This window comes from Danio rerio, chromosome 21 (genome assembly GCF_049306965.1).
Source record: "Danio rerio strain Tuebingen ecotype United States chromosome 21, GRCz12tu, whole genome shotgun sequence".
Taxonomy (NCBI): Eukaryota; Metazoa; Chordata; class Actinopteri; order Cypriniformes; family Danionidae; genus Danio; species Danio rerio.
Genome location: NC_133196.1, coordinates 17,551,375 through 17,578,068, shown reverse-complemented (window position 1 = coordinate 17,578,068; position 26,694 = coordinate 17,551,375). Strand labels below are relative to the sequence as shown.

Here is a 26,694-nt window from a genome sequence, read left to right as displayed (position 1 = left end):
TTCAGTCTTCATGAAGGGTCTCGGCTGGTTATCTCCAAACCCCTCTGCAGGCTCCAGAACATCTTTAGCCCATCTATGAAGACTGAAACTGTGTCCCTGAGGCAAAAGCCTGCACACATCCCTATGTGACATAAAAGCACATCCAATTCATCATCAAATAATTTTTTGTGCTGCTCTCACAAACAGATGTTAAAAGACGTTATTCAACAAATAACAAGCTGAAAAAAATCACCATAGTGTCGGGAAGCTGCACACAAAAATGCTCTTCAAAAAGTAATATATCTTTCTTCCCCGTATGAGGCCTAAAAAGCTGAAGACTTGAAGCGCTTCAAAAACATTGTTTCGTTGGTGACTCTCACTTAACATACAGAATAATATATAAGCTGCAAATACATTCTTCAAAGTAAATTTCCCTTTGTTTGTTGATTCCACATCATTATATTGAAAATAGGGCTGGGACTTGAGTTTTGAAATTTGACGATTTGATTCACAAGCTGGCGAATCGATTCATTTTGGCCTAGTAGTGATTCAGATTCAGGCATAATACAGTGAATAATATGGTGAGTACATTTAGCAAAATGCTCATTAGAGCTTATTTCTCTAGATTTTTTGCTGACGTAATTGTTGTCTTTGCGCGGTTCAGCATTGGACGAAAGGTGATATTCTGCAAATTGGCAAGTTTCAACATACCTGTTCTTTTAGACTAGGCTAATGAGAAATATGTCATTTTGTAAATCAATCGGTGCTTGTACTAAGGTAACAAATGTGTGAAGCGAAAAGAGCGGCTAAACGGTATTCCTATCGTTTAAATTAAATGATAAAATCGGCGACGCTGTGACGCAGTAGTGTTGTCGCCTCACAGCAAGAGGGTCGCTGGTTGGAGCCTCGGCTGGGTCAGTTGGCGTTTCTGTGTGGAGTTTGCATGTTCTCCCCGCGTTCACGTGGGTTTTCTCCGTGTGCTCCGGTTTCCCCCACAGTCCAAAGACGTGTTATAGGTGAATTGTATGCTATCCATGGTGTATGAGTGTGAATGAGTGTGTGGATATTTCCCAGAGATGGGTTGCAGCTGTAAGCATGTGCTGGATAAATTGGCAGTTCATTTCGCTGTGGCGACCCCTAATTAATAAGGGAAAGAAAATTAATGAATGAATAAATGATTAAAATCAGAAAAACAGAACTTGATAACAGATTTTAAACAGATTTTATATCAAAAGTAACACTGTTTATTGTTATCTATTAGGTGGGAGGTAAACTAAATTAAACTAAAGTTTACGTCTAGTTCAAACATATATTCTTGAGGTTTGGGGCAAGTTACCAAAACCATTTTAACTCACTCATTCAGCCATCCAAAATGTAGGTGACTTGTTTTTCTTTAGGTTAGAACTTTAAATAAATATTTTTATTTGCGTGAGAAAGAAACTGACCATTTTTAGAACACATCTAACATGTTTCTACTGGAATGACCTCATTCTGAATGATGAAACCGAAATTTGGGCTGTAAATAAAGTGATCAGGTTAGTGTGCAGATTATTAGGTAAAGATTAGAATTTTTGACACAGCTGCATAAATATAGTACCCCAGTGTGTTTAGTGCATAGCCAATAACCCTGTTTTTTTTTTTTTTTTTTTTTTTTTTTTAAGGATCACAATAATTGTCTATTTATTTATTTTTAACGATGAGTGCTTTGTTTGTGTAGCACTGTCTGTATTTATCAAAATTGCTCTGCAAAACAAAGCAGCTTCATATGTTGCAGTGTCATATTGCTAGCCAGGGTTGGGCTGACAAATGATATTACATCGAATTGCGATAAAATCTATGTTGATAACAATGATATGCTCAGGACATTTTTACTCTAAATTGATCTAAGAGCCAATCACACTGCAGAACTGTGCAACAATGGAAATCTAGAGGTGTGTTGATATTAGTGATGCACACAAAAAATGATCGGCCACCGAATATAGGTTATGCTATTTAATGGACCATCTAATTTGTGGCTTCAGTCATGGTTGGGATACTCTTTTAAATTTGGAAGCATTAACAAATGATATCAAAATAATTATCGTTATTGTTCAATATGGAAAAGATTAATCGAGATTGCATTTTTGACATATCGCCTAGCCTTATTGCTAGCTGAACATGTAATTTTTCAACTCTGGTCATGTGTAATCTCTTGTCTTATGTATGTCACGTGTGATTAAAAAAAAAAATTCAATTGAATGCAATCAAACTTAATTAAATAAAGTGTTAACATAAAAGGCTTTTAAGTCTGATTGAACCAACAATCTGATTGCCACTAGATTATTTCATAGGACCTTAATGTATTGTCAAGAGCCATTGACACAAATTTATTTTTGTATTTTTTTGCTTGTTTTTTCTCTCCACCCAAAGTGCCAGTAGCCATTCTCTTCCATTTTATGAATCACCTTCAGCTGATAATCGTAAATGTTCTACTGAAGAAGAATAAAAACTCACCTATTGTACATCTTGGATGGCCTGGAGGGCAGCAAATAACCTGAAATTGCTTGTTTTAAGGTGAAGCATTTTTTAAGAATCGGCATTGTTTCATGAACACTGTTAGAATCAAATAAAATTAAAAAAATATATTTCCTCAACTCAAATACAAAAATAAATGAACAATACAGTAGTTGTGAGTCTAAGATGACTTGAAGAACCCTTGTTTTCCTCAATGTTAGCAAGTTCAAGATTTCCTTACAATTTAATTTGGTTGAAATTTACTTTCCCAGCATCCCTGTGAGAGGCTGGTCAGATCCCGATGAGCTGTCTGTGTGTGGAGGGTCAATAATGCTCAGTAACATAGTACCAGAGGTCTTTTTGGGCTTGATGGCACTAAGAAGGTTCATTGCGGGAAACGTGTTTGAGGTAGGTCTCTCTGGTTCAGCCTCCCACGCTGGTTTACTCCATGATCTGATTCCTCTCTGTCTATATGTGGTCTCCAGGCCCTGTCTGGGTTCATTTGAATCCACTGTGGAGATGCCCACACGTTTATGACTCCTCCATGACCAACAAGAACATGAGTTACAGCAGCAACCTCTCGTGCGGGATCTCCATCCTCGGGTGAGCAGAGCCAGCAGGTCCCTCTTGAAGGTGGTGTTGAGGGCAGCATAAATCAGCGGGTTGCACACCGAATTGCTAAATCCTAGGATCTGAACCACGCTGACCAGAAGAAACTCTTCATCAAGATCAAGGTTCAGCTGACCTGTGTTTAGAGAAGACACATGCGAGGTACAGTTCTAAAAGTGTTGTTTAGGAATGATTATTGATTAATACAGAGATAGTTCACCAAATAATGCAATTTCTGGCATTATTTACACACCCTTTACTTGTTTAAAAAGTTCAGAAGTTTCTTTCTTTAAGGCCCTTAAAAGATATTAAAAAGTCTTAATTGCGTTTTTATGAAGTCTTAAACTTTTGTTCAAGCTTTGTCCAAAGTGTTTGACTCCAAAAAAGCAAAAAAATATATTTATTTTCCTTCTAATATTAACAACGGCGTGCTCAATCCACGCAATTTATTCAGGTTAGGGCACGTCTGGCCAAGCTCCTCCATCTGGGTGATGTCATGTAATTTGTGACAAATGCGATGCTCTCCACATGTAGTGAAACCATAGAGCAAAACAGGGAAAATGTAAGTTTGCGAACTCCTGGATGGAAAAATACGAGTTTAAACAGTGGCTGAAAACAACCGCATCATTTATTCTTTTAAGTTATGTTGCATGGTTGTGCTCTATTGATTCACTTAACTACAACTGTTTATTAACAACTGTTTATTAAGATAAAGGTTTTATGCTGATTAGAATTTGAAGTGGCGATGAGGTCTTAAAAATATTCTGAGAAGGTCTTCAAAAAGTCTTAAAAAGGTGTTGAAATTACCTTTAGGATTCCTGCATATAACCTGTATATGTATTATTTAATTTCCCCTGCTCAGAGAAAATGCATGACCGCTGTCTGTGTGTGACAGTCTTACTAGCCAATTGAGTGAGCACACTTTCGTTCTGCCCAATTAGAACTTTTCAATGTGCTTCTTATCAGCCATGTTAGTTTGCTGAGTGTTCTGCTTTTTATAATTATTATTATTTTTTATTTGTATAATAAGCCACATTATCTCCCTAATTTGAGTTGAACTTACAGAAAGGTAAGGTAATTTTACATGTGTTCTAGAGAAAAATTTGTTCAATTTCTGAATATTTAAGAACAAATATGAATAAATGTTGGTGTAAGTTATTATCTTTTCAGTTTCTCTTTTTAACTAACACTCACTGCATTTTACCAGTGAGAAGCTTTATTGAAATATTATTGAGCTGAAGCTTGACTACAAAATTAAATTGCAAAATTAAATCACAATAGCAATATCTGTCAAAAAAAATTGCAATGAAATATTTTCCCCAAATCGCACAGCCCTAATTAACACTTTTTAATTTAATGTGAGCAATGATCGTCATTAGCTGTGTTTCCATCCAAAAATACAAATTAAATTTATGTGCAAAACTGGAATATTAGGTAAAAAAATATAAAGCAGCGTTTTCATCCTACGAGTCAAAGAAAACAAAATAGTCACTTCCTGATTAACTCGTGCTAAATATCAAGAGTCAAAATGGAATTTGCTGCAGTAGGAGAAGCTGCATCAAACTTTTATTTATTTAATGAAGACAAATGCCGACACACAATAAATGAGTGGTGGCGTTTGAAGCTCACATGAGATGCGGAGCACAGACGCTTTTGACAGGTCAGGAGGCCATTAATAATATAACACTAATACCGAAACAGTGAAGGCGTTATTAGAATGACCAAAACAACAGTTCAGATGTTTTACAGTGTGCTCAGCCTGCTGGTTTGTCCATTCACAATTTTTATCATCACATAATCTCTAAAAAAAAAAAAAGTCACATGACTTTTTAAATGCGCACACTGGAATTTGTTCGGTAAAAGTGTTTCCATCATAGTTTATGGGCATCTTTTCTTATTGAATACAAAGTTTATCCTACTCTGTTATGTGCATATAGTTTTTTGAGCAATTAAAAAATGTATGCACAGCTTGCCATTTCCATCAATCGATTTTTTTATGCGCATCTCAAAAATGTGCATAAAAATAAGTAGATGGAAACATAGCTATTGGCTGCTAATATGATTTTCCCATTTAGAACAAAGAATTCTTTTCTGAAATTATATTAGTAAGGAGAAACTCTGAATGTGCAAATATAAAACCAACTTTATCTCAATGATCCTCCATTTTCTGTGTAACTATCCCTTTAAAGCATGTAGAAAGTGTGCTTTCTATGCTTTTAATATTAGCTTTCATGTAGCGTGTATAATAGATGTGATGGTACACTGTCTGCAAAGTTTTAAAGATCACATTGCTTAACAAATAAATTTATGTTTTTTCAAAGAAAGAGCTGATTCTTGTCTGCCTGAGACGAGTCATCAATAACTCCTCTTAAACCTTATTAGCTTTGTAATAAATTTGCAAAAAATTCTAGTTCATGGTCTTTATTGGCTGCTTGTAAACAGTGTCTAAGTCTTGATCCTCAAACAATATACAGTGCTCAGCATATAAGTAGCCCTCACAAATCTGTCTTTTAAATGTATATTTTAACAGGGAGCTATACAATATTATATTTGTACATATACATTAGATTAGTCAGTACTGATGCCAAATCTAGAGCTTATCTAATGAAATAACTTACAACAACGGTCCAAAACTAGCACACCCAAATTTATTTGTTGAAGAAAAATATTAAATACAAATTTAAAAAAAAGAGGAAAAATCGAAAGTAGCAAAAAAATAAATAAAAATGAAATATTTAGTTGAAATTTTGTAGGTTGTACTTATTTTTTTCCCAATATCTAGCTTGAATTTAATTGTATTATCTTTCAATTTTTAAATATGTTTGGTGACTAAAATATAATTTTAATAAATATATCTGTTTAATAAATCTGCTTTGTTTAAATGCACCAAAATACATTGCCTATATTCACTGAGAAATGGATACAAATATTCTTTTTCAAAATGGGGTTGTAGTCGAGGCTTGCAAGAGTTTGGTTTGATTTGGTTTGTTGTCGACATGTAAAGAAGATCCAAGCAAATCCACTTCCAAAGGAAAAGAGTTCAGTCTGACTTTATACAGTAAAAACGATTCCAACATTACTGTCTGTATCTCAGTGTATCTTGAGTGCTGAGAAAGCTGAAACCTCTAAAGCTGAAATCCAGGTATGGTGTTTGCTGTTTTGTGTATACTGAAATTCACAACAGACTGGATTAATTGACCAATCAGAGTAGGCTCACAGAAGATTTTTTTTATTATGAGAAAATACAGATTTTTGATTTTTGACAAACCCGTGCCATCATTTGGTTTGTGGTTTAATTGCTTAGTTGTTCCTTAATGATTCTGTATTTTTGCACGAACTAGTTGAATTAAAGGGACAGTTCACCCAAAATTGAAAATCTGAATCTTCACTTCAAAGTTTATTTGAGTTTCTTTCTTCTGTTGAACACAGAAGAAGAAATTTTGAATATTGAAATGCTGGTAGCTGGGACCCATTGACTTCCATAATATTTATTTACTACTATGGAAGATGATGTGTGCAAGCAAACAGCATTTATCAAAATATCTTCTTTAGTTTTTTACAGAAGAAACATGTTAAAAATATTTAGAACAAACTGAGGGATATTAAATGATGAGGTCATTTTCATTTTGTACCAAATGATTAACTATGCACTTACTTACTACTAGAGCCATTTATATCGAAACAAGTGACTTTCTTGTTGAAAGGCGACAGTGCTACCCACTGCGCCACAGTGCCATCCATTAACTTTGTACTCTGACACCGAAATTAAGATTTTATAAACAAACTTTAAGTTATTACGTATTAATGGTTTAATTATTAGTTTTTGTCCAATGTTTACACAATCGTTTGCTCTTTAGAAAGGTGCAAAAATTGGAGAAAAAGCTACAGGAAAAACTTGATTCATAATTTGTTGATGGATAAATAAGATGTCTTTTTTAAGCTTTTAAAATATTAAAAAAAGAAAAAAAACTGAAAATAAATGAACAAATCTATTACTTTCAGATTATATGATCTGTATACATTCTTTTAAAAAAGTGTCTCAGGTGACACATTAGTGCTCTTTTGCTTTGTCTCCTTAAAATCTTATTTCCATACTGGAGAGGCTCCACACAGTGCGTCTCAGGCAAATGCTTATGAATGTCATTACACTGAAAATGGAAAAATTGGCCATGCTGTCTTCTGAAGTGCTTTTGTTGCAGTCGAGAAAGAACAGAGGGAATGCGTCACATGTTGTGCACATGACATTGGAGTGGACAGAATAATATTAAAGAGTGAGTGCTGAAAATCACATTACTGGAGAGACAGAGAGAGAACTAATCTTATTCTGAATAGCTCCTATAGGTCAGAGTGGCCGGGTCAGGGATGTAAAAAGCAGTGATTCACCATTCATTAAAATCATTGAAGGTCCATTTACCACAAATGCGTGACCACATAATAAACCACACAAGATGTAATAAAAATTATATAGATGGATGCTTCCAAATGTTTATAAAGACATTAAAAATATCCATATGAACTGCATGGTTTAATTCAGTTCTTCTAAAGAAACACAATTGCCTTTATTTGATGAACAGATTAATGTTCTTAATTATTTTTATTAGTTTTATTCACATTTAAAATTAAAAAGACATTTAAAGTTTGGTCAAGTCTTCCATTCAAAGTCTATACAAAATGTAGCATTTTAACAACAGTAGACAGTAGACCTACACATAAACTACTGTAATAACAGCCTACTTGTATTAACCTTTAATATCGTTTAGAAAGAATCGTGCACTACTTATTCATATTGACTATAGATTGATCAGACAACACAAACAGAAACTCAAAAATTTTGGCCTGACACAGGGACAAAAATAATTGGTTCTTGTTGAATCTAAATATACAGTTAAGAAGACAATTTTTTGCTTGTGCAATATTTTAATTATTTTTAAAACATTTTCTGAGTGTTGTTTAATGGAGAGAAGCTTTTGTTCTAAAATAATTTGTTCTTTTAATAATTTTTGTTAAAATAGTTTTAATAGCTAATATATATTCATTAATTTCTTTTGTTATTGCCATGATGACAGTATATAATATAGGACTGATTGAAAAGTAATTAAAAGCGACATGCAGAACCTTTAATCGAACAAATTTTTTCATGATGATTTTTTCAATTATTTTCCTTACTGGGTGTGGAGGCATGCGACCCAATGTGTGTTTTAATTTCGTATGTTCAACATTGATGTTCAATAAATAATCATAGATTGTAGATAGTGTTTGTTTCCTTCAATTATTTTAAAATCAAGTAATGCACCCTTCATTCAGAAATCTCTCACATGTAATATGTGAACATATTTGCTGTACAAAACCTGTCAGTGAACTGTGAGGGCAAAAAAAAAGAAATCAAATACATAAAATAATCATTCATTTATAATAATCAAGTTAAAATGATCCATTAATCGAGATTTAGGTTTTAGGCTAAATAAAAATCGCCCAGCTCTAATATAATATTTATTTTGCAGAATACTAGAAAAAAGACCCTCCAGAAGAAAAAAATAATAGGAAATGCTGTGAAAAAAATGTCCTTGCTCTATTAAACATCACTTGGAATATTCAGTAATTTTCCTGCAGCTTAGTCTCTTATTTGTCAGGGGTCGCCACAGTATAACGAACCGGCAACTATTCCAGCATTGTTTTACATCAAATGCCCTTTCAGCTGCAACCCAGTACTGGAAAACACCCATAAACTTACATAAATACACTATGGCCTATTTAATTCATCCAATTCACCTATAGCGCATGTATATATCCAACTGATCCAGCCAGGACTAGAACCAGTGACCTTCTTATTGTAAGGCGACAGTGCTAACCAATGAGCCATCATGCCACCCTTTTGAAATATATATTTTAAAAATAATAATAATTTAATAATCTTGTCTTCAACTGGGCGACATGGTGGCACAGTGGAAAGCGCAGGTCACAAGAAAGTCTCTGGTTCTCTTGGTATTTCTATGTGGAGTTTTCATGTTCTCCCAGTGTTCGCATGGATTTCCTCCGGGTGCTGCGGTTTCCCTCACAGTCCAAAGGCATGTGCTATAGGTGAATTGTGTAAGCTAATTAATTGTCATAGTATATGTGGGCGAATGTGACTGTATGGGTGTTTCCCAGTAATGGGTTGCGGCTGGAAGGGCATCCGCTGGGTAAAACATATGCTGTATAAGTTGGCTGTTAATTTTGTTGTGGCGACCCCAGATTAAAACAAGGACTAAGCCTAAGAGAAAATGGATGAATGAATGTCTTCAACTGTTCATAACTACAGGAGACTTCGATTAAACCACTCATGTCATATGGATTTTTTTTTTCATTCTTAATAAACAAGTTATCAAATGAGTGGAAGAAAGTCTTGTGGGTTATAACTAGGCATGGGGCGGTATCTGATTCTGATGGTATGAATACTATGGATAAAAATATCATGGTATCACAGTATTTTGGCGATTTTAAAACCTTTGCTTTTTAAAACCGCGGCATACCTTCGAAACGGTAATCGTCCCATGCCTAGTTTTGACAACATGAGGGTGTGCAAACATTTACTGACATGACATTAATTATGCACATAAAATGAGACTGTCATTTTTTAAATGCATGTTTTGTGTTGCTGTGAAATGTTAAAGTGTAAAAATAACAGTCTGTGCGTGAAGTAACAAGTATTACGCCAAAACACAACTGTTGCCATAGAGATAACCGTGAGAGGAAGGACAGAGCAAATAATTAAATGCTAATGGTTTGCAGAAATGGTGTGTTGACCTCTATAAAAGGTGGAGGAGGAAGAAAGGGTAAAAAAAGAAGAGAATCTGAAGTGAGAAAATGTTTATTTGCTCTGGAAGGACAGCAGCTGCCTGACATACAAAAGAATAACATGTTGTTTTTTTGTTACCTGAAAAAAAAATGGGGAGATTGACAAATGTGGCGGGAAGGAAGGACACAAGAAGTTGTTTGTTACCATAGTCAAGCAGGAGGGAAACCAGATGGAAAGGTGCCCAGCAGGCGGCAAAGAGCAGCACCACAGTGGCCATCATTCTTATAGCGCGCTTCTTCCTCCTGAGGATGAAATGGTTTCTATTGTTATAGGCATGTCAGTAACAACAAAATACAGGAGTGTGTCAATCAAATAGTGCTTGCACCAGTTTACCAGTAAGAACAGCAATATTTGTGTTATGCAAACCTGCCACTGAAAGAATACACTAAATATACCTCACAAAAGATTGTATGAATGGACAAAAGTCTTTATTGTTGTTGTATACTGGCTGAATCATCAGGTTCAGATCACATGGGTTTTCATGCTGTGCTTTAAGCCCAGGGCTCTTCATACTTTTTTAATCTCCTTGGTGCACAGAGACACAGTAAGGACCCCCTGTTATTTATTGTGTAGTATTTTAAGATTGTGGTCTTTTCATGTAATAATATAGGGCTACTTTATAATGATGCATAAGTGCAAGAAACGGATCAGGGAGGGATAAAATGATAGTTCACCCAGCAATGAAAGTTCTGTCATTTACTCATTAACATTTGTGACCTACCTTGTGGAAAATAGACACTTTGAGAAATGTTGACTTTCTGTTGACCTATGTATCTCAGAAATGGTTTAACCGCATTACTAAAAATATTCTTCGAGTCACAAAACATGTTTGCATCTTTAAAACAGAAATACACTCACCTGCCACATTATTAGGTACACCTGTCCAACTGCTTGTTAATGCAAATTTTTAATCAGCCAATCAGCAAATTAATGCATTTAGGCATGTAGACATGGCCAAGACGATCTGCTGCAGTTCAAACTGAGCATCAGAATGGAAAAGAAAGGTGATTTAAGTCACTTTGAACACGGCATGGTTGTTGGTTCCAGACGGGCTGGTCTGAGTATTTCAGAAACTGCTGATCTACTGGGATTTTAAAAACACAACCATTTCTAGGGTTTACAAAGAATGGTCAGAAAATATAAAATATCCAGTGAGCGGCAGTTCAGTTCTGCCTTGTTGGTGGCAGAGGTCAGAGGAGAATGGCCAGACTAAGTCGATCTGATAGAAAGGCAACTCCTGTCAGCTAAGAACAGAAAACTGAGGGAACAATTCATACAGGCTCACCAAAATTGGACAACAGAAGATTGGAAAAACGTTGCCTGGTCGTATGAGTCTCGATGTCTGCTGCGACATTCGGATGGCAGGGGTCAGAATTTGGCGTCAAAAACATGAAAGCATGGATCCATCCTGCCTTGTATCAACAGGCTGCTGGTGGTGGTGTATTGGTGTGGGGGATATTTTCTTGGCACACTTTGGGCCTATTAGTACCAATTGAGCATCGTGTCAATGCCACAGCCTACCTGAGTATTGTTGATGACCATGTCCATCCCTTTATAACCACAGTGTTCCCATCTTCTGATGGCTTCTTCCAGCAGGATAATGCACCATGCCATAAAGCTCGAATTATCTCAGAGTGGTTTCTTGAACACAACAATGAGTTCACTGTACTCAAATGGCCTCCACAGTCACCAGACTCAATCCAATAAAGCACCTTTGGGATGTAGTGTAACGAGAGATTTAAATCATAGATGTGCAGCCGACATATCTGCAATATGTGTGACGCTATCATGTCAATATGGACTAAAGTATCTGAGGAATATTTCCAGCACCTCGTTGAATCTATACCATGAAGGCTAAACGGGGTCCAACCTAGTACTAGTCAGGTGTACCTAATAAAGTGGCTAGTGAGTGTATATTATACAGTTTTAAAACAAAATGAGGATGAAAAAGATTAATTGGCCACTGATCACAAACAAGCATTTAGGCATGTAGAAATGGTCAAGGTTTTTAAGTTCAAAACAAGAATAAGATTATAGATAAGATGTGACTTTGTTGCTTGATTGTTGATGTCCATCATGATGGTATTTTAGAAACTTTTAGAAATGAGATTACAGTGATTTTTCCGAATAGGAGAGAAAATTGTTCCAAGAATAGTTCAGAAAATTCCTTGTTGATGCTAGAAGTCATGGGAGAATGGTCAGGTCTGGCCAAAAAGGGAACAATAACTCAAATAACGACTTTGACTTTGACAAACTTTATTCTCATTCAGATGTACTGGTGTACAAGAAACAAAATATCATAGCATTGGTTCTGCAGTTTCTGTAAAGAATAATAGTAAGTAAAATAGTAGGTAAATAAATAATGTAACAATAATTATAAACAACTGCTTACTGATAGTCCTTATCAGGTCAGGTGGATCTGTTGTGCAAATCATAGTAGTGGTTACAAGTTTTAGGGTGAAACTCTAATGACAAGATCTGTATCATGCATGATTAATACCATAAAATCTGCATCAACTGCATGATGACATCACATCAAATTACTGAAGAATGTTTCCAGCTAAGGCAGTTCAGAAGACAAACAAAGCCCCAAGCTGGTGTGAACCAAGATGCACCTCAAAAAATTGGCTGGTGAGTGTATATTTGTTATAGAGGAATTACCAACCTACCTCACACATGGCATCACAAAGGTGATGCAAAGAAAGACCGGTTGCAATAGCAAACATGTCGTGTTATGCGGTAGGATGCTAAATTCGAAATTCTTTTACTGTACACCACACTACTTTTAATGCCAACCGCAGACATCTTTGGCTAAAAGGGAGCTCGACTCTGCAGTTCTCATTTTATATCAGGTAAGTTCATGTCATGCTGGATCATACACATTACTTGTTTTTAATTGCAGCATATATTTTAGCAGAAACTGTTAAATATGGTTAATTAAACACTGAATGCTTAGAATGAAACATAAACATGTAAGTTCACATACCCTGACTTACAGGTGCAGTTCGCTGTCAGAATGCAGTTGTTTTGCTTGTTGACTACCCAGGCCTTGTACAGTTGGTTTTCTTTCCTTGTATTTGGCTAGGCAGAACCTCGGTTTTTAACACTACATAATTTTGAATCTGGTGATCATGTAACATTATTTCTTGCACATGACCACACAGAACAAAATTGTTGGCATCGAAAGACTTTTAGGCTTTTAACTTCTCTCATGCAAAATCACTTGGAGTTTCAATGAGATAGTTGTATATTTGGGGCTGGATGCTTGACCATTTCGTCTTATCCAATACCTATTGGGAGGGTGCTATCGCAGATGGACCTGTCAGATGAATGCCGCTCACTTTAACGTTAATTTTGCAGAATAGCTGTGCTTATCACTGGTCGACAAGCTGTTATTATAGACTAAAAGCATTATGTATATTATATATATATATATATATATATATATATATATATATATATATATATATATATATATATATATATATATATATATATATATATATATAATATGTAATCAATATAACTTATTTCTACACAACAAATTCTGTACCGCATCGGATGTCATTCCCTCGCTGTAAATGCTACCACTCCTGTTTTTTTTTTTTCTGCAACCTCGCAACGCGAGCATCCTGAATGTTTACAAACTGGTAATTTGTCTAGTTTTCAGTCAACCCTATAGACGTTTATAATAACCTCATATTCAGATAGCCTAGAAATGTAAACAGTGTTCATAGCCAAAGACTAACCTGGTAATCTTGTTGATTTCAGATCCTGGGAGTGTTTGAAACATGATGTCATGGACTTTGTGATTTCCCCAGAGCTCTCGCATGATCTTCCAGTACAGAATGGCCATAGTCGCCAGTGGGGCCAAAAACACCAACACACACAGACAGGTAGTGTACACTCTCCTCTGTTGCTGGTTTGGCCATACTTCCAAACAACAGGTGTGGTGGACGTCGAATAGGAAGTCATATTTCACCTAGATAGTTAAACAACAACAAGAAAGTTTTATCTAGACACTTATTCAGCTATCTTTCCTGTGCTGTAAGAACAACATTTGACAGATGGACGGCAACTAAATATCTCAACTATTTAATCTAATTATTTTGTTTTAGCATTTAATAGCATATAATGTTGCTCATCACATCTTTACAATTCATCATCAACTATCTGAATTAATTATAAGGCTCTGAATTACTGACAGACAGGCATGCCATGCTAATAGATAAAAAGAGCTGTTTATTATTGTCATGGTGGACTGTATATTTGCTGCCGGATACAACATGACATCAGTGATCCTTTGATCACTGATGTCATGCTGATACATTCAAGATGTTTTAAAAAAAAAAATAGCTTTAACGTAAATGTGAAAGCTGCACATGGAAGGACAACAAAGATAAAGCAAATGCACTTACACGATGATAAGTGGCAGGCATTACTACCTCAATGAAAACATATTGGGCATTGGATTTGAAACTCTCAATGGTCTATTCTGGCACATAATTTAATTCTAGGAGAGTTGATGCATCTGCTATTTCTGGCTGTAGCTTGTCATGCATGAAAATGACTAAGTCAAAGAGTTAAGATGTTCAGCTTATTAAAACCATCAGCAGCCTTTTCTGTTTCTTTCATGTAGTCTTTTGGAGTAATAATTACGAACCAATTTATAAATTCAAAAAGAACAATGACGTGTTTTTTTCCTCAGATAGAGTCAGTTGTTTCAGATGAATACTGATGTCTTTGACTCAGTTTACTGTGTTTCTGATAGTTCATGGCTTGAGTATTGTCTGTTAAATTATATGTCCAAGCAGGAAGTTCTTGTTTACTTTACATATAGTCTTTATAATATTGATGGTAGGTGTCGAAATTGGAAATTGTCAGGTTGATGTTAGCTTGTTTATAATGTTGCTTTTTTTACCTCCACTTTCTGGACAAACCACATGGGAGCAGCAATGGCCAGGGCAACTATCCACACAGTCACTGTAAAATGAGGAAAAATACACAATGTTTGTTTTCTACATTGTCAAAGGTAGATCTGTTTCCATTGCGATGGCAATTTCTTTGTCATTGGGATTCAGTGTAGGTGTTGCACCGTTTATTTCTTTCATTATATAAAGGAAAGGTAAAAATATGTAATATTTTCCACAAGTTTATTATTACTGTCATCTCGGGGCTTTCAAAATAAAGTTTAGGAACTGCAAAATAAATCCACTGAATCTGATAATATTAATTTTTATTGTACTTGGTAAATCTGATAAAAAATAAAATAAAAAATTTTAAAAAAAGATTGTGTGTCACTAGTTTTTAACAGTAAGAAAATCTGGGGAAAAATGTGCTGTTTGCTTTTTCCAGGTTGCACTTAAATATGATTTGTTAAGTTATTTCTGAAAAATAATCTGAAAAAAATAATTATTAATGTTATTAACTTTTTTATAATAAAAGATTAAAAATAGGGTATTTGCACCCAGTGGCCACTTTATTAGGTACACTTTACTAGTACCGGTTTGGACCCCCTTTTGCTTTCTGAACTGGATCAATCCTTCGACAAGGTACTGGAAATATTCCTCAGAGATTTTGGTCTGTTTTGACATGACAGCATCATGCAGTTGCTGCAGATTTGTCGGCTGCACATCCATAATGTGAATCTCCAATTCCACCGCATCCCAAAGGTGCTCTATTGGATTGAGCTCTGGTGACTGTTTAGGCCATTTGAGTAAAGTGAACTCATTGTCATGTTCGAGAAACCAGTCTGAGATGATTCACGCTTTATGACATGGCACGTTATTCTGCTGGAAGTAGCCATCAGAAGATGGGGACACTGTGGTCATAAATGAATGGACATGGTCAGCAACAATACTCAGGTAGGCTGTGGCGTTGACACAATGCTCAATTTGTACTAATGGGCCCAAAGTGTGCCAAGAAAATATCCCCCACACCATTACACCACCCATACCAGCCTGAACTGTTGATACAAGGCAGGATGGATCCGTGCTTTCATGTTGACACCAAATTCTGACCCTACCATCTGAATGTTGCAGCAGAAATCGAGACTCATCAGACCAGGCAATGTTTTTTTCCGTCTTCTAGGTGAGCCTGTGCAAATTGTTGCTTCAGTTTCCTGTTCTTAGCTGACAGAAGTGGCCCCCAGTGTGGTCTTTTGCTGCTTTAGAATATCCCCCTCAAGGTTGGAAGTGTTGTTCATTCAGAGACGCTCTTCTGCATACCTCAGTGGTAACGAGTGGTTATTTGAGATACTGTTGCCTTTCTACAAGCTCAAACCAGTCTGGCCATTTCCTTCTGACCTCTGGCATCAACAAGGCATTTGTGCCCACATAACTGCCACTCACTGGATATTTTCTCTTTTTCAGACCATTCTCTGTAAACCCTAGGGATGGTTGTGCATGAAAATCCTAGTAGATAAGCAGTTTCTGAAATACTCAGACCAGCCCATCTGGCACCAACAACCATGCCTAGTTTAAAGTCACTTAAATCACCTTTCTTCCCCATTCTGATGCTGAGTTTGAACTGCAGCAGATCGTCTTGACCATGTCTACATGCGTAAATGCATTGAGTTGCTGTTATGTGATTGGCTGATTAGAAATTTGGGTTGAAGAGCAGTTAGACAATAAAAGCACCTAATACAGTGGCTGGTGAGTACATTCTCTTCTCTTCTCTTCTCTTCTCTTCTCTTCTATTATGCTATATTAATTATATATATATATATATATATATATATATATATATATATATATATATATATATATATATATATATATATATATATATTATGTTATGTTATATTATGCCATATTAATTATATATATTATATTATATTAAATTATATTATATTAAATTAGTACACAGAATTCACAGTTTTATACTTAATATGGTTAAGTGGACACCCTATCTTTATACTTTCAATACATGTACTAAAAAGTTGCATGATTGTTTTTATGAATTGTAATGTATGAGCAATGTGAAATTTGACTGCTACAGTATTTACTGAATTTTTAATAAGCACTGAACTCTTCTAATCGTTCTCTCCATAACTCACCCAGCATCTTGAAGGCATGGCAGAGAAAGTAGCTGTTGCGCACATGCAGAGGATAAAGGATTCCTTGGAAACGCTCAACGGCAATGCACGTCATGGTGAGCATGCTGGTCGAGATAGCCGTCACTTGTAGGAAGGGTATTAACTTGCAGAGAAAATCTCCTGTGCATCCAAAAATAAAAAAGTGAAGGAGCAGTAAGGGAATGAGTGAGTCAGAAAATGAAAGAGAAAACAGTGAATGAACTGATGCAATAAACTGATGAAAAATATAAATGTACTGCACGATCCAACTCCAGATCAGTATTAAAAGGAATATTAGTATTAAAATGGTTTATCAAAAAATGACAATTTCTTCACCAATTAATCACACTTGAGTGGTTCTAAACCTTTGTGATTTTTTTTAACTTCTGTTGAACACAAAGCAAGAAATTCTAAAGTATGTTGGAAATATTTTTTCCCAGCATTCTTCTGTTTATATTTCTTTGTGTTTGAGAGAATAATAAAATATATGTTTGGAACAAATGGAGCATGATGAAACTTGGGTGGATGATTTTTAGGCAAACTATCTCTTTAACTGCTGATAGATATATAAGGACAGAAATACTGAGGAGGCTTTCAGAGCAAAACTAATGTGTGGGCTGTAAGTGTATGGACAATGATGAAAACAGAAATGTGGAGTGGGATCATAGGCTTTTTCCCCGACTCAACATTTTCTCATAATTACTACATTTATGAGAGATCTGATTGAATTTGTGTTGCCATGGACTCAAGGAGCAGTCCTAATACTTATTTTCCAGCTCAATGATCCTTCATAATCTCAGCTGCATCATTTCTGATGCATGATGGATACGAATGTCCTTCATTATACCGTGTTATTAGGTGAAGTCAGTTTCACCTAATAACATGACACATACTGATGGCAAACAACAAATCATGCTTATTATTATAGTCATGAAGTATTTTTATTATTAGTATTATGAAGTATACAGTTGAAGGCAAAATTATTAGCTGTGCTGTGATTATATATATATATATATATATATATATATATATATATATATATATATATATATATATATATATATATATATATATATATATATATAATTTTTTTTTTTTTTTTTTTTTTTTTTTTTTTTTTTTTTTTTTTTTTTTACAAATGATGTTTAACAGAGCAAGAAATTTTTCACAGTATTTCCTGTAATATTATTTCTTCTAGAGAAAGTATTATTTGTTTTATTTTGGCTAGAATAAAAGCACTTTACAAAACATTTTAAGGTCACTATTATTAGCCCCATTGAGCATTTTTTTCAATTGTCTACAGAACAAACTATCATTATACCGTGACTTGCCTAAATGTCCTAACTAGCCTAGTTAACCTAATTAAATCTTTAAATGTCACTTTAAGCTGAATACTGGTGTCTTCAAAAATATCCAGTAAAATATTATATACTGTCATCATGGCAAAGATAAAATAAATCATATTATTAGTTATTGTTAGGTATTAAAACTGTTATGTTTTTAAATGTGTTGACATTTTTTATTTTTCTGTTCAACAGATATTGGGGACAAATATAGAGGAGGTCTAATAATTCAAAAGGGCTCATAATTCCGACTTCAACTTGCCACCTTTAACTTTATAGTGTGGATCAAACTTAGTCCTGTTTTAGTAAAGTTTAGTTAACTAAATATCTCTGCATTTTAGTCTAGTTTTAGTCAGTGAAAACTTGTCATGCTGCATAATTTTAAAACTGGTAATAATTATTTTGTTCAAAATTATAACAATGATTTTTGAAAGATGAGAAATTAATTTCTACATTCCATCAGAATTTTTTCCACTTGCATTTGATCTATTTCCTCTCTACCAGCAGTGCCCAAACTTTTTTCCATAAAGGGACAAAAAGAAAACTTGATTGAGGGGTGTGGGCCGAATATATATCAAACCGTAAATATGAAATATGCCATGGGTAATGTTCTACTTTATTTGGTAATATTTTAAAATAACTAGAAAACAATACTTTACATTATTCATTCATTCATTCATTCATTTTCTTTTCGGCTTAGTCCCTTTATATCAGGGATTGTCACAACGGAATGAACCGACAACTTATTCAGCATATGTTTTACACAGCCACTTCCAGTTGGCTTTTTGTAGCTCAGCAATAAAACAAATAAACAAAAGGTTACGCTAAATTTAAAATTATGATCACTGTTAAAGGCATTCACATAAACACCTCCCCATCATTCTCCCTCACTTTTCGGTTGTTACCATGGGTCAACTTTGGCCCGCAGGCCCTTCTTTATTGGCTATTTTTAAAAAGGGGAGGAGCTGCCCCATCTTCCTGCTTCAGTAAAAATTGTGTCAAGACTACCTGTACACTATTTTCCCTTTTGTATTTCAGTACCCAACAAAAGGGGGTTCTTAATCTCGGTCCTAAAGGTTCGGTGTCCTGCAGATTTTAGTTCCAACCCCAATCAGACACACCTGGTCTGGCTAATCAAGCTCTTACTAGGCCAGGGATGTCCAAACTCTGTTCTGGAGGGCCGGAGTCCTGCAAAGTTAAGTTCCAAATTCAATCAGACACACCTGGGCTAGCTAAGCAAGCTCTTAAGCTGTGCTCACACTTGACTTTTTTTCCCCATAGACTTTCATTCATACGCACAGGAATGCGTCAGACCAGAAACGCAAGGTCATGCATCAAGTTTCGCAGGTTGCTGCGGTGCAAAGTGAAAGCTTGGTAAACTCTGATCTGCGAAATCGCATCACATGACTGCGTGAGACCAATCGCGAATCAAAACATGACCTCTCTGAACAGGAATTTAAAACATGGAGCAAATCACTTGCTTTTTTAATGTCTAATCATCTTGTTTAATCCCGCCCCTTTTGGCAGCACCATACAACAGAATTTTGCACTCACAAACTCTAGTGTGACCGCAGCTTTAGGCTTTCTAGAAACATAGTTGCAGGTGTGTTGAGATGAGCTAAAATCTGCTGGACACCGGACCTCCAGGGCTGAGTTTTGAGAACTTATACCGTACAAACCAACAGAAAGGTAAGATTTTATTATTGATTCAGTAGAATACTTTTGTTAAACAAGAGAACGTTAAGCCCCACAAAATGTTAATCCATCAAAATATTAAGCATCTTTTTTTTTCAACAATGATAAGGAATCTTTCTAGGCCACCAAATGATAATAGTTGAATGGTTTCTGAAGCATCGTGTGACACTGAAGACTGGAGCAATGCTTAAAATTTAGTTTTGAATTTATATGTTTTAAATATTAACATTTTAGATGATAAAATACTTCTTAATATTGCTGTTTTACTGTATTTGATCCAATAAATTCAGCCTTAATTAGCATGAGAGACTTAACATATAAAAAAAAAATAACTGAACACTGTTTCTACAGCAACCCAAGCACATTAAAACGTTATTTGCACAAATGTTGTTATTTTTGTTAATAGGCTTCCAGGAGTGAACTTCCAGCCACGTAAAGTGCTCATTTACAATTCTATCGTGGGGATAAGATCTCTTTTAATCAATGGTGACCTTTCATCTCATTGTCTGAAAGATATCTGAAGCTCTAATTCGAGTGGACGTGTTACAAGTAATGAAGGTGTCATGAAACAATACTACACACAAAAATCTAGTAATGAGTTGGTCACAAATCAATGACTTGATGCTTTTGTATTTATTGCATCAAAATAATAGCTTAATTTTGGACAAAGAACTCCATCTGTAGGATGTCTGTTAATGTTAAGAGTCATCAAAAAATTTCAGGTAAAGAAAAACCACCCAAGGGTAAATAAAATATATGTACAGGTCCAATTAAATGCTTGACTGCAGAATAATATCTAGAATGATGCCTGTCATGAGAAATTATATATTACACTAAGTGTACAACTTTTTAAGCTACTATTGTACTGGTCTATGATAAAGGCTTAAGTTTGTCAACTCTAATTAATTTATATACAGTATACTCTCATGTGGTTCCAGTTATTTGTTTAGAAAACTAATGTTAGCTAATGAGGTCCTGTACAACACTGAACGAATATGACTACATCTACAGTGTGGTCAAATAGTCACAAAAGACACTCGTAGGTTTTAGAGATTGTGGGTGAGTAAATGATGACAGGATTTTCAAGTTGAGGTGAATTATCAAAATGTTAGTAATTTAGTGGCTTTACATTTAGGAAAATGTACATTTAGTTTTTTTCAAAAACTGTTTTCTCTTTGAATAAATGTTCATGAGAATGCCAGTCTTCAGTCACGTGATTTTTCCAATATAAAGATTTGATGCTGCTATGATCAATTATTATTATTATTTGTCCTGAACCATTATTATTGATTATTGTTACTATATCATGGGGCGTCATGGTGGCGCAGTGGGTAGCACAATCGCCTCACAGCAGGAAGGTCGCTGTTTATTATACTTTTAAAAGAGGCTAAAGAAAATGGAATTAAACATATTGGGTTCTATTTTAACGATCTAGGCGCAAAGTCTAAATCGCATGGTACAAAAGCATTGAGTGTGTGTCCAAATCCACTTATTCTTTTTTAAGGATAGAAAAATATGGTTTGCTCCATGGCACATGGTTTAACAGGGTTGTACTTATTCTCTTAATGAGTTATTGGTGTGTTTTGAGCATAATTTGAATGAAACCAATCAGAGTCTTATCTCCTATTCTCTTTAAGAGTTTTTTGTGTCATGCCATGATGCATTTGTATTTATATGGTGAACTTTGAAAGTGGAAAAACTGAATGATTTACTAGCAAGAAAACAGTTTAACAGACCATCTGCGTGAAAAACAACAAGCCTTCTCCATTTGGCCTCTTTACTTGTACTGTTTACTAGTTTACTTTTGTGGATGAGGAAGCACTTCACTGAAGACATTCATTAGCCTACATATTTAATGGCGTTTGTTAATTGCAAAGATTTGTTTAAAAACTATTTCTAAATTCAGTTCTAATTTCCAAAAAACAAATAAATTAACAATAATAACAACGTGTGAAAAAAAACTGAGTTATATCCAAACACACATTCTATTCTTATACCCCATATGGTGATGCAAACATCTCCAAAACCGGACAGGTGGACAAATCTAACCTTGTTTTTATTAAAACAAATATAAATTTGCATAATTATATTATGCCCATTGTGTGTGTGTGTGTGTGTGTGTGTGTGTGTGTGTGTGTGTGTGTGTGTGTGTGTGTCTGTGTGTGTGTGTGTGTGTGTGTGTGTGTGTGTGTGTGTGAGTGTGTGTGTGTGTGTGTGTGTATACTTCGAGATGTCTTAGAATGTATGAAGTTCACAAAGTTTTGAAATGTAGAAAGCATAAAAAACTTTACACTTTGAACCAAACTGTACCATTCATGAGCACTGAAATTACAGTAATGTATTAACTGTGATAAATGAATATATAGCTTCTTAAGTGTCCTTGCTCTTTAACACTTTTTAAATTACTGTACTTTCCCTCATAAAATTGAGACTGAATTTGGCTTTATTCTAAAAAATGCCGGATAGCTTTTTTTTAATTTTACGCAGGGTCAAATATTAACAATCTTAGATGGGTTTAAAGTTTATTTAAAACATAGCACAAAACACACACACACACACACACACACACATAACCTAATGTTGGGTTCGTCCATATTTGACAATATTAATACAACCCAGTATTTTTTTTAGACTGTACTAATAAAGCAGGATGGCCAAATAGATATAGTTGTGAAATTTCATAAACAGAGAAACTAGCCAAACTTACCAGCCAACCAGTTTGTGAAGAAGTGCTGCAGAAGGGTGGCAGGAACACACACTATGGATATCAGGAGATCACTGAGCGCCAGTGAGCAAATGAAAAAGGTGCTGGGGGACTCTAAAGCCTTCCTGCGACATAAAATAACCAGCACCGCCCCGTTGCCCACCACCGCAAGCCCAAAGATGAGCACGTAAAGCAGGCCAAAAACCGGAAGCAAAGTGCTAGGAAGTCTGGGAATGGAGATCAGCGGAGGAATAGAGAAATCCTGGATGAACTGCCAGCGAGAGAGATTTGAAGCCTTTAGCATGAGGTCCAGAAGATGGGAGGTCAGGTTCATATTGATGGTTTTTGAGGATCTGAGATTTCCAGTGACTTTTGAACTGTATAGTTTCTCTCACAGAGTCTGCTTTGTCTGCACTAATGAACAGTTGTGTGTGCTAAATTGATCTGCACCTCTTTGAAAATGATGTCTTAAGGGCATTTGTTCAGGTTTGTTCCTTGTTGTTGATGAAAGCTTCCATGCCTTCATCACATACTTATGGACATACTTGCAGGCATTGATTTTAAGCCAGTTGGGACAATCCCCATGGTGCTTATTGACAGACTGATCCTCTGCTTGACAAAACCATCTTCAGTTAAATGTTGGCTGATGCCAGCATTATGATGCACCACTGTTCACTCTTTGTTTATCCTTTAGCTGTTACAGTTCATTCTTGATGCAATGCTTGACACGCATTATCTTGTGACCCATTTGTTTCATGATCCTTTGTCATCTTCACAGTCCAGGTTTCTGTGATTGTATTGATTTTTCTATGTTTGTTTGAGTTCAGCCAGTATTTGTCTTTTAATTTTGCAATATCCTGAAAAATGAACAAACAGCTTTTTTTCTCAATGTTTTAATACTATATATAATATAAACAATAGTACATTAAATTCATATGTTAAAAGAGACTGAGGATAGTTGTACACATTTAAAATCATTTTGTATGGTATGGGTTTGTTTTTAAATATTCTTTTATACAGCATTTTAAATCTTGCCCCAACACAAAATTTCATTGTATACTTTTCATTTTGGGGAAAAATTCTTTCCCATGTGCATAATTCTGTAATTATTAATTATATTTAAATGTAAAACTGTGAAGATATCTCTTGCAGAGTGAGATTAATGTAACATTCACTTGAAATATCCTATATAATCAAATATGTATATGAAATATTTACTTGTTTTGGTCATATGTAAACATTTAAATCATAGAAAATTCTGAGGAAAAAAATCACTATCTAATAAAAAATTAATAGATTGCCTAATCTGGAGAACAAAACATCGATTGCAATATTGCTCCTCAATCAACAATGATGTAAATTTGTTAATTAAATGTAAATGAAAGTGTCTTTACAACATAATTAGCTGGCTACTTTAAGATGGCACTTTTGTGTCAAAAAATGTTAATCGGCTTATTTGTTGTTGCGTTAATTTAGGATGTTTACAAAGGTGGATATAAGCTTGACATGTTACGGACGGCAGGTAAAATCATGCAATTAATATTTCGAATTCAGTCACACCGGTTTCATCCACACATCTAAAAACGTGACACGAGATGTTAGGCTATTACGTGAAATAATAGATTACCCACATATTCTTTTAGCATGTAATCTAAATAATGGCCATTCCAAAAAATAAAAAGCAAAAAAAGCGCGCACTTACTGTGGTGTGATCCGGCGCTCGTTATTCTCTCAAAGTTTCTCCGACGGTCAGTCAAACTTCTTCTCGCTTTATCATTCAAATAAACGGCTTTGTGACATTTAGGAAACCATATTCTGCTTCCCAACACAGCTAGTGTTACAAGCGCGTTGTATTTATGGATTTCCTTGAACTCAAGTTTCCTCCCCCAATACGGAGCAACACTGAATCCAATACTCAAACATATAGTAAAGAGGTGACAGAGCCGCAGAAACACCCCCTTGAGCTGTGACGTTTCATCCATCTATCTATCTATCTATCTATCTATCTATCTATCTATCTATCTATCTATCTATCTATCTATCTATCTATCTATCTATCTATCTATCTATCTATCTATCTATCATCATGTCTGTCTATCATGTCTGTCTGACTGTCTTATATGGTATTGACGGTTCCACAAGGAAATCTGAAACTGTTGCATTCCACAAAAGGTTCTTAAGATTATTAAAGATGTTCTTCACACTTATAAATACATGTTTATTTGAGAACAGTTTGAAAGGTTCATTTTATGTTACAAAAATGGTTCTTCAATTGCATCCTTATACAAACAGTTTTGGAACTGTTATTATGTTATTGGTCAAAAAAAAAAAAAAAAGAAATTTAGCAATTTATATAGAGTAATGCAGCTCTGTTAATTAATAAAGTTGTTTTTACTTAAATTACAGAAAGCAATTCTTAAAAAGCAACAATAAATATACTTTAGAATTATATTTACAGTTATAAATACATATGTTAACAAGCTGTGCTTCTCGGTCTCTTCTAAATCTCAGCTGTGTTCATTTTGATATAAATTAAATATATTCATGGGTGGTTGATTTTTAATTTATTTAAAAGCCCATGTCAATAATGACAAAAATACAAAACATATTCTTTCTTAGAAAATTCTTGTCATTTAAAATCCTTCTTCTTCTTCTATGTATTGTGCTTACAATTCAATTCATGTTTATTTCTATAGCCCTTTTTCAATGTGTATTGTGTCAAAGCAGCTTAACATAGACATTCTAGTAAATTGAATTAGTGTCAGTCCAGTTTTTAGAGTTGAATTTCAGTTTAGTTCAGTTCAGTGTGGTTTAAATTTCACTGCTGAGAGTCCAAATACAGAAACCAGGCTCAGTTAGGCACAACCATTTCTTCTCTGGCCAAACTTCCTGTGTGGAGCTGTAGTCTAGGCGCAGGGGACTGGAGAACGCTGGACGTCCATCGTGGAGAACTGCAGGTGAGTAGGACACTGGCAGGTGTTCAGGTTGGCCCACAGGATCAATTCGAGGACTCGTCTGTCACTGTGGTTCAACTATGGTTGTGTCGTAGTCTGGTGAGTGTAAGTGTTGTTGTCATGTCTCGAACCATGATTTCCAACTCTTTTTAACTTTCCATTAAAAAAGTAGAAATGGTCATTCTCATCTTGGGCAGCTTGTTTTGAATTATTCTGAGTTGATGTTTGTTGCTTATATATCATAGTTGCGGGCTCTTGTGGACTTGGTGTTGAACTGTACAGTAATTGAATTTTTATCATCTTCTCTTGGCATCTTTTCAACCCACTGGTGGAGCGATGAATTAGACCAACGCAACCACCCAAAACCCCAGAGTCTTCACTTTCTTTGCTTGTTGATGTTGTTTCTTCAAGGATTTGTAGCTCAATTTCTGTTGTACACTCTGTTTCACCAGTCTCTGTTGTCGTTATTGTCTCTTGTCTCGTCACTATGAAATCTTCTACATATTTTGCAGATTTGGGTGGTGTGAGTGGTTCGTTAGTGACTGCTGACTTGCCATTTGAATATTTTTCTTTAGATGTAGTTGTAGTTCCCTCGAATGATGATCTGTCTTCTTGTACCAGTATCTCAATTTCTGTTGTACATTCTGTTTCAGGAGCCTCTGTTGTCATTTCTGTCTCTTGTCTCGACACTGTAAAATCTTCTGCATATTTTGTGGACGTGGTTAGTTGCACTGGTTCATTAGAAACTGTTGCTTTAATATTTTCCAAAATTGTGTTAGCAGTTTCTGACTGTTTATCTCTAGATGTGGTTGCTCTTCCCTCTATTGATGTTCTGTCCTCTTGTATTTCGATTTCTGTTGTACATTCCGTTTCAGGAGCCTCTGTTGTCATTTCTGTCTCTTGTCTCGACACTGTAAAATCTTCTGCATATTTTGAAGACGTGGTTAGTTGCACTGGTTCATTTGAAACTGTTGCTTTAATATTTTCTAAAATTGTGTTAGCAGTTT

At 35.1% G+C, this 26,694-nt stretch overlaps 1 protein-coding gene and 1 long non-coding RNA gene across 7 annotated transcripts; one reads left to right on the top strand and one right to left on the bottom strand.

The window, feature by feature from the left end:
• Window positions 1-455: 455 nt before the first annotated feature.
• Window positions 456-15,175, top strand: LOC141379835 (uncharacterized). Of its 3 annotated transcripts, XR_012396686.1 has the most exons (5): window positions 515-656; window positions 2,389-2,532; window positions 2,745-2,880; window positions 2,958-3,243; window positions 13,688-15,175. It is a non-coding gene; the product is annotated as an uncharacterized lncRNA (long non-coding RNA). The 3 variants fall into 3 exon arrangements; XR_012396685.1 differs by lacking the exon at window positions 2,389-2,532 and having other exon boundaries at window positions 456-560; XR_012396687.1 differs by lacking the exon at window positions 2,389-2,532 and having other exon boundaries at window positions 515-674.
• On the bottom strand, window positions 1,980-24,562 carry LOC100331807 (pyroglutamylated RF-amide peptide receptor). 4 transcript variants are annotated; one of them, XM_073935115.1, is made up of 7 exons: window positions 24,436-24,562; window positions 22,737-23,590; window positions 16,974-17,132; window positions 14,838-14,899; window positions 13,666-13,898; window positions 10,061-10,158; window positions 1,980-3,217 (listed from the first exon to the last, which is right to left on the bottom strand). In XM_073935115.1, exons 2-7 carry the CDS (start codon window positions 23,065-23,067, stop codon window positions 2,733-2,735), a joined length of 1,368 nt encoding a protein of 455 aa, XP_073791216.1. In that variant the 5' UTR covers window positions 23,068-23,590; window positions 24,436-24,562; the 3' UTR covers window positions 1,980-2,732. The 4 variants fall into 4 exon arrangements, with proteins under 4 accessions (XP_073791216.1, XP_073791219.1, XP_073791218.1 ...); XM_073935116.1 differs by lacking the exon at window positions 1,980-3,217 and adding an exon at window positions 8,191-9,994; XM_073935118.1 differs by lacking the exon at window positions 10,061-10,158.
• Between the last annotated feature and the right edge of the window lie 2,132 nt (window positions 24,563-26,694).

Excerpts from the sequence above, each read along its gene's own strand:
- LOC100331807 (XM_073935115.1), bottom strand. The coding sequence starts at position 23,067 with ATGAACCTGACCTCCCATCTTCTGGACCTCATGCTAAAGGCTTCAAAT. Across the intron at positions 14,900-16,973 it reads CCATGCCTTCAAGATGCTGG|TGACTGTGTGGATAGTTGCC; the intron begins GTGAGTTATGGA and ends CTCATTTTACAG. Across the intron at positions 3,218-10,060 it reads TTCCCTCCTGCTTGACTATG|GTCAGCTGAACCTTGATCTT; the intron begins GTAACAAACAAC and ends CTCTAAACACAG.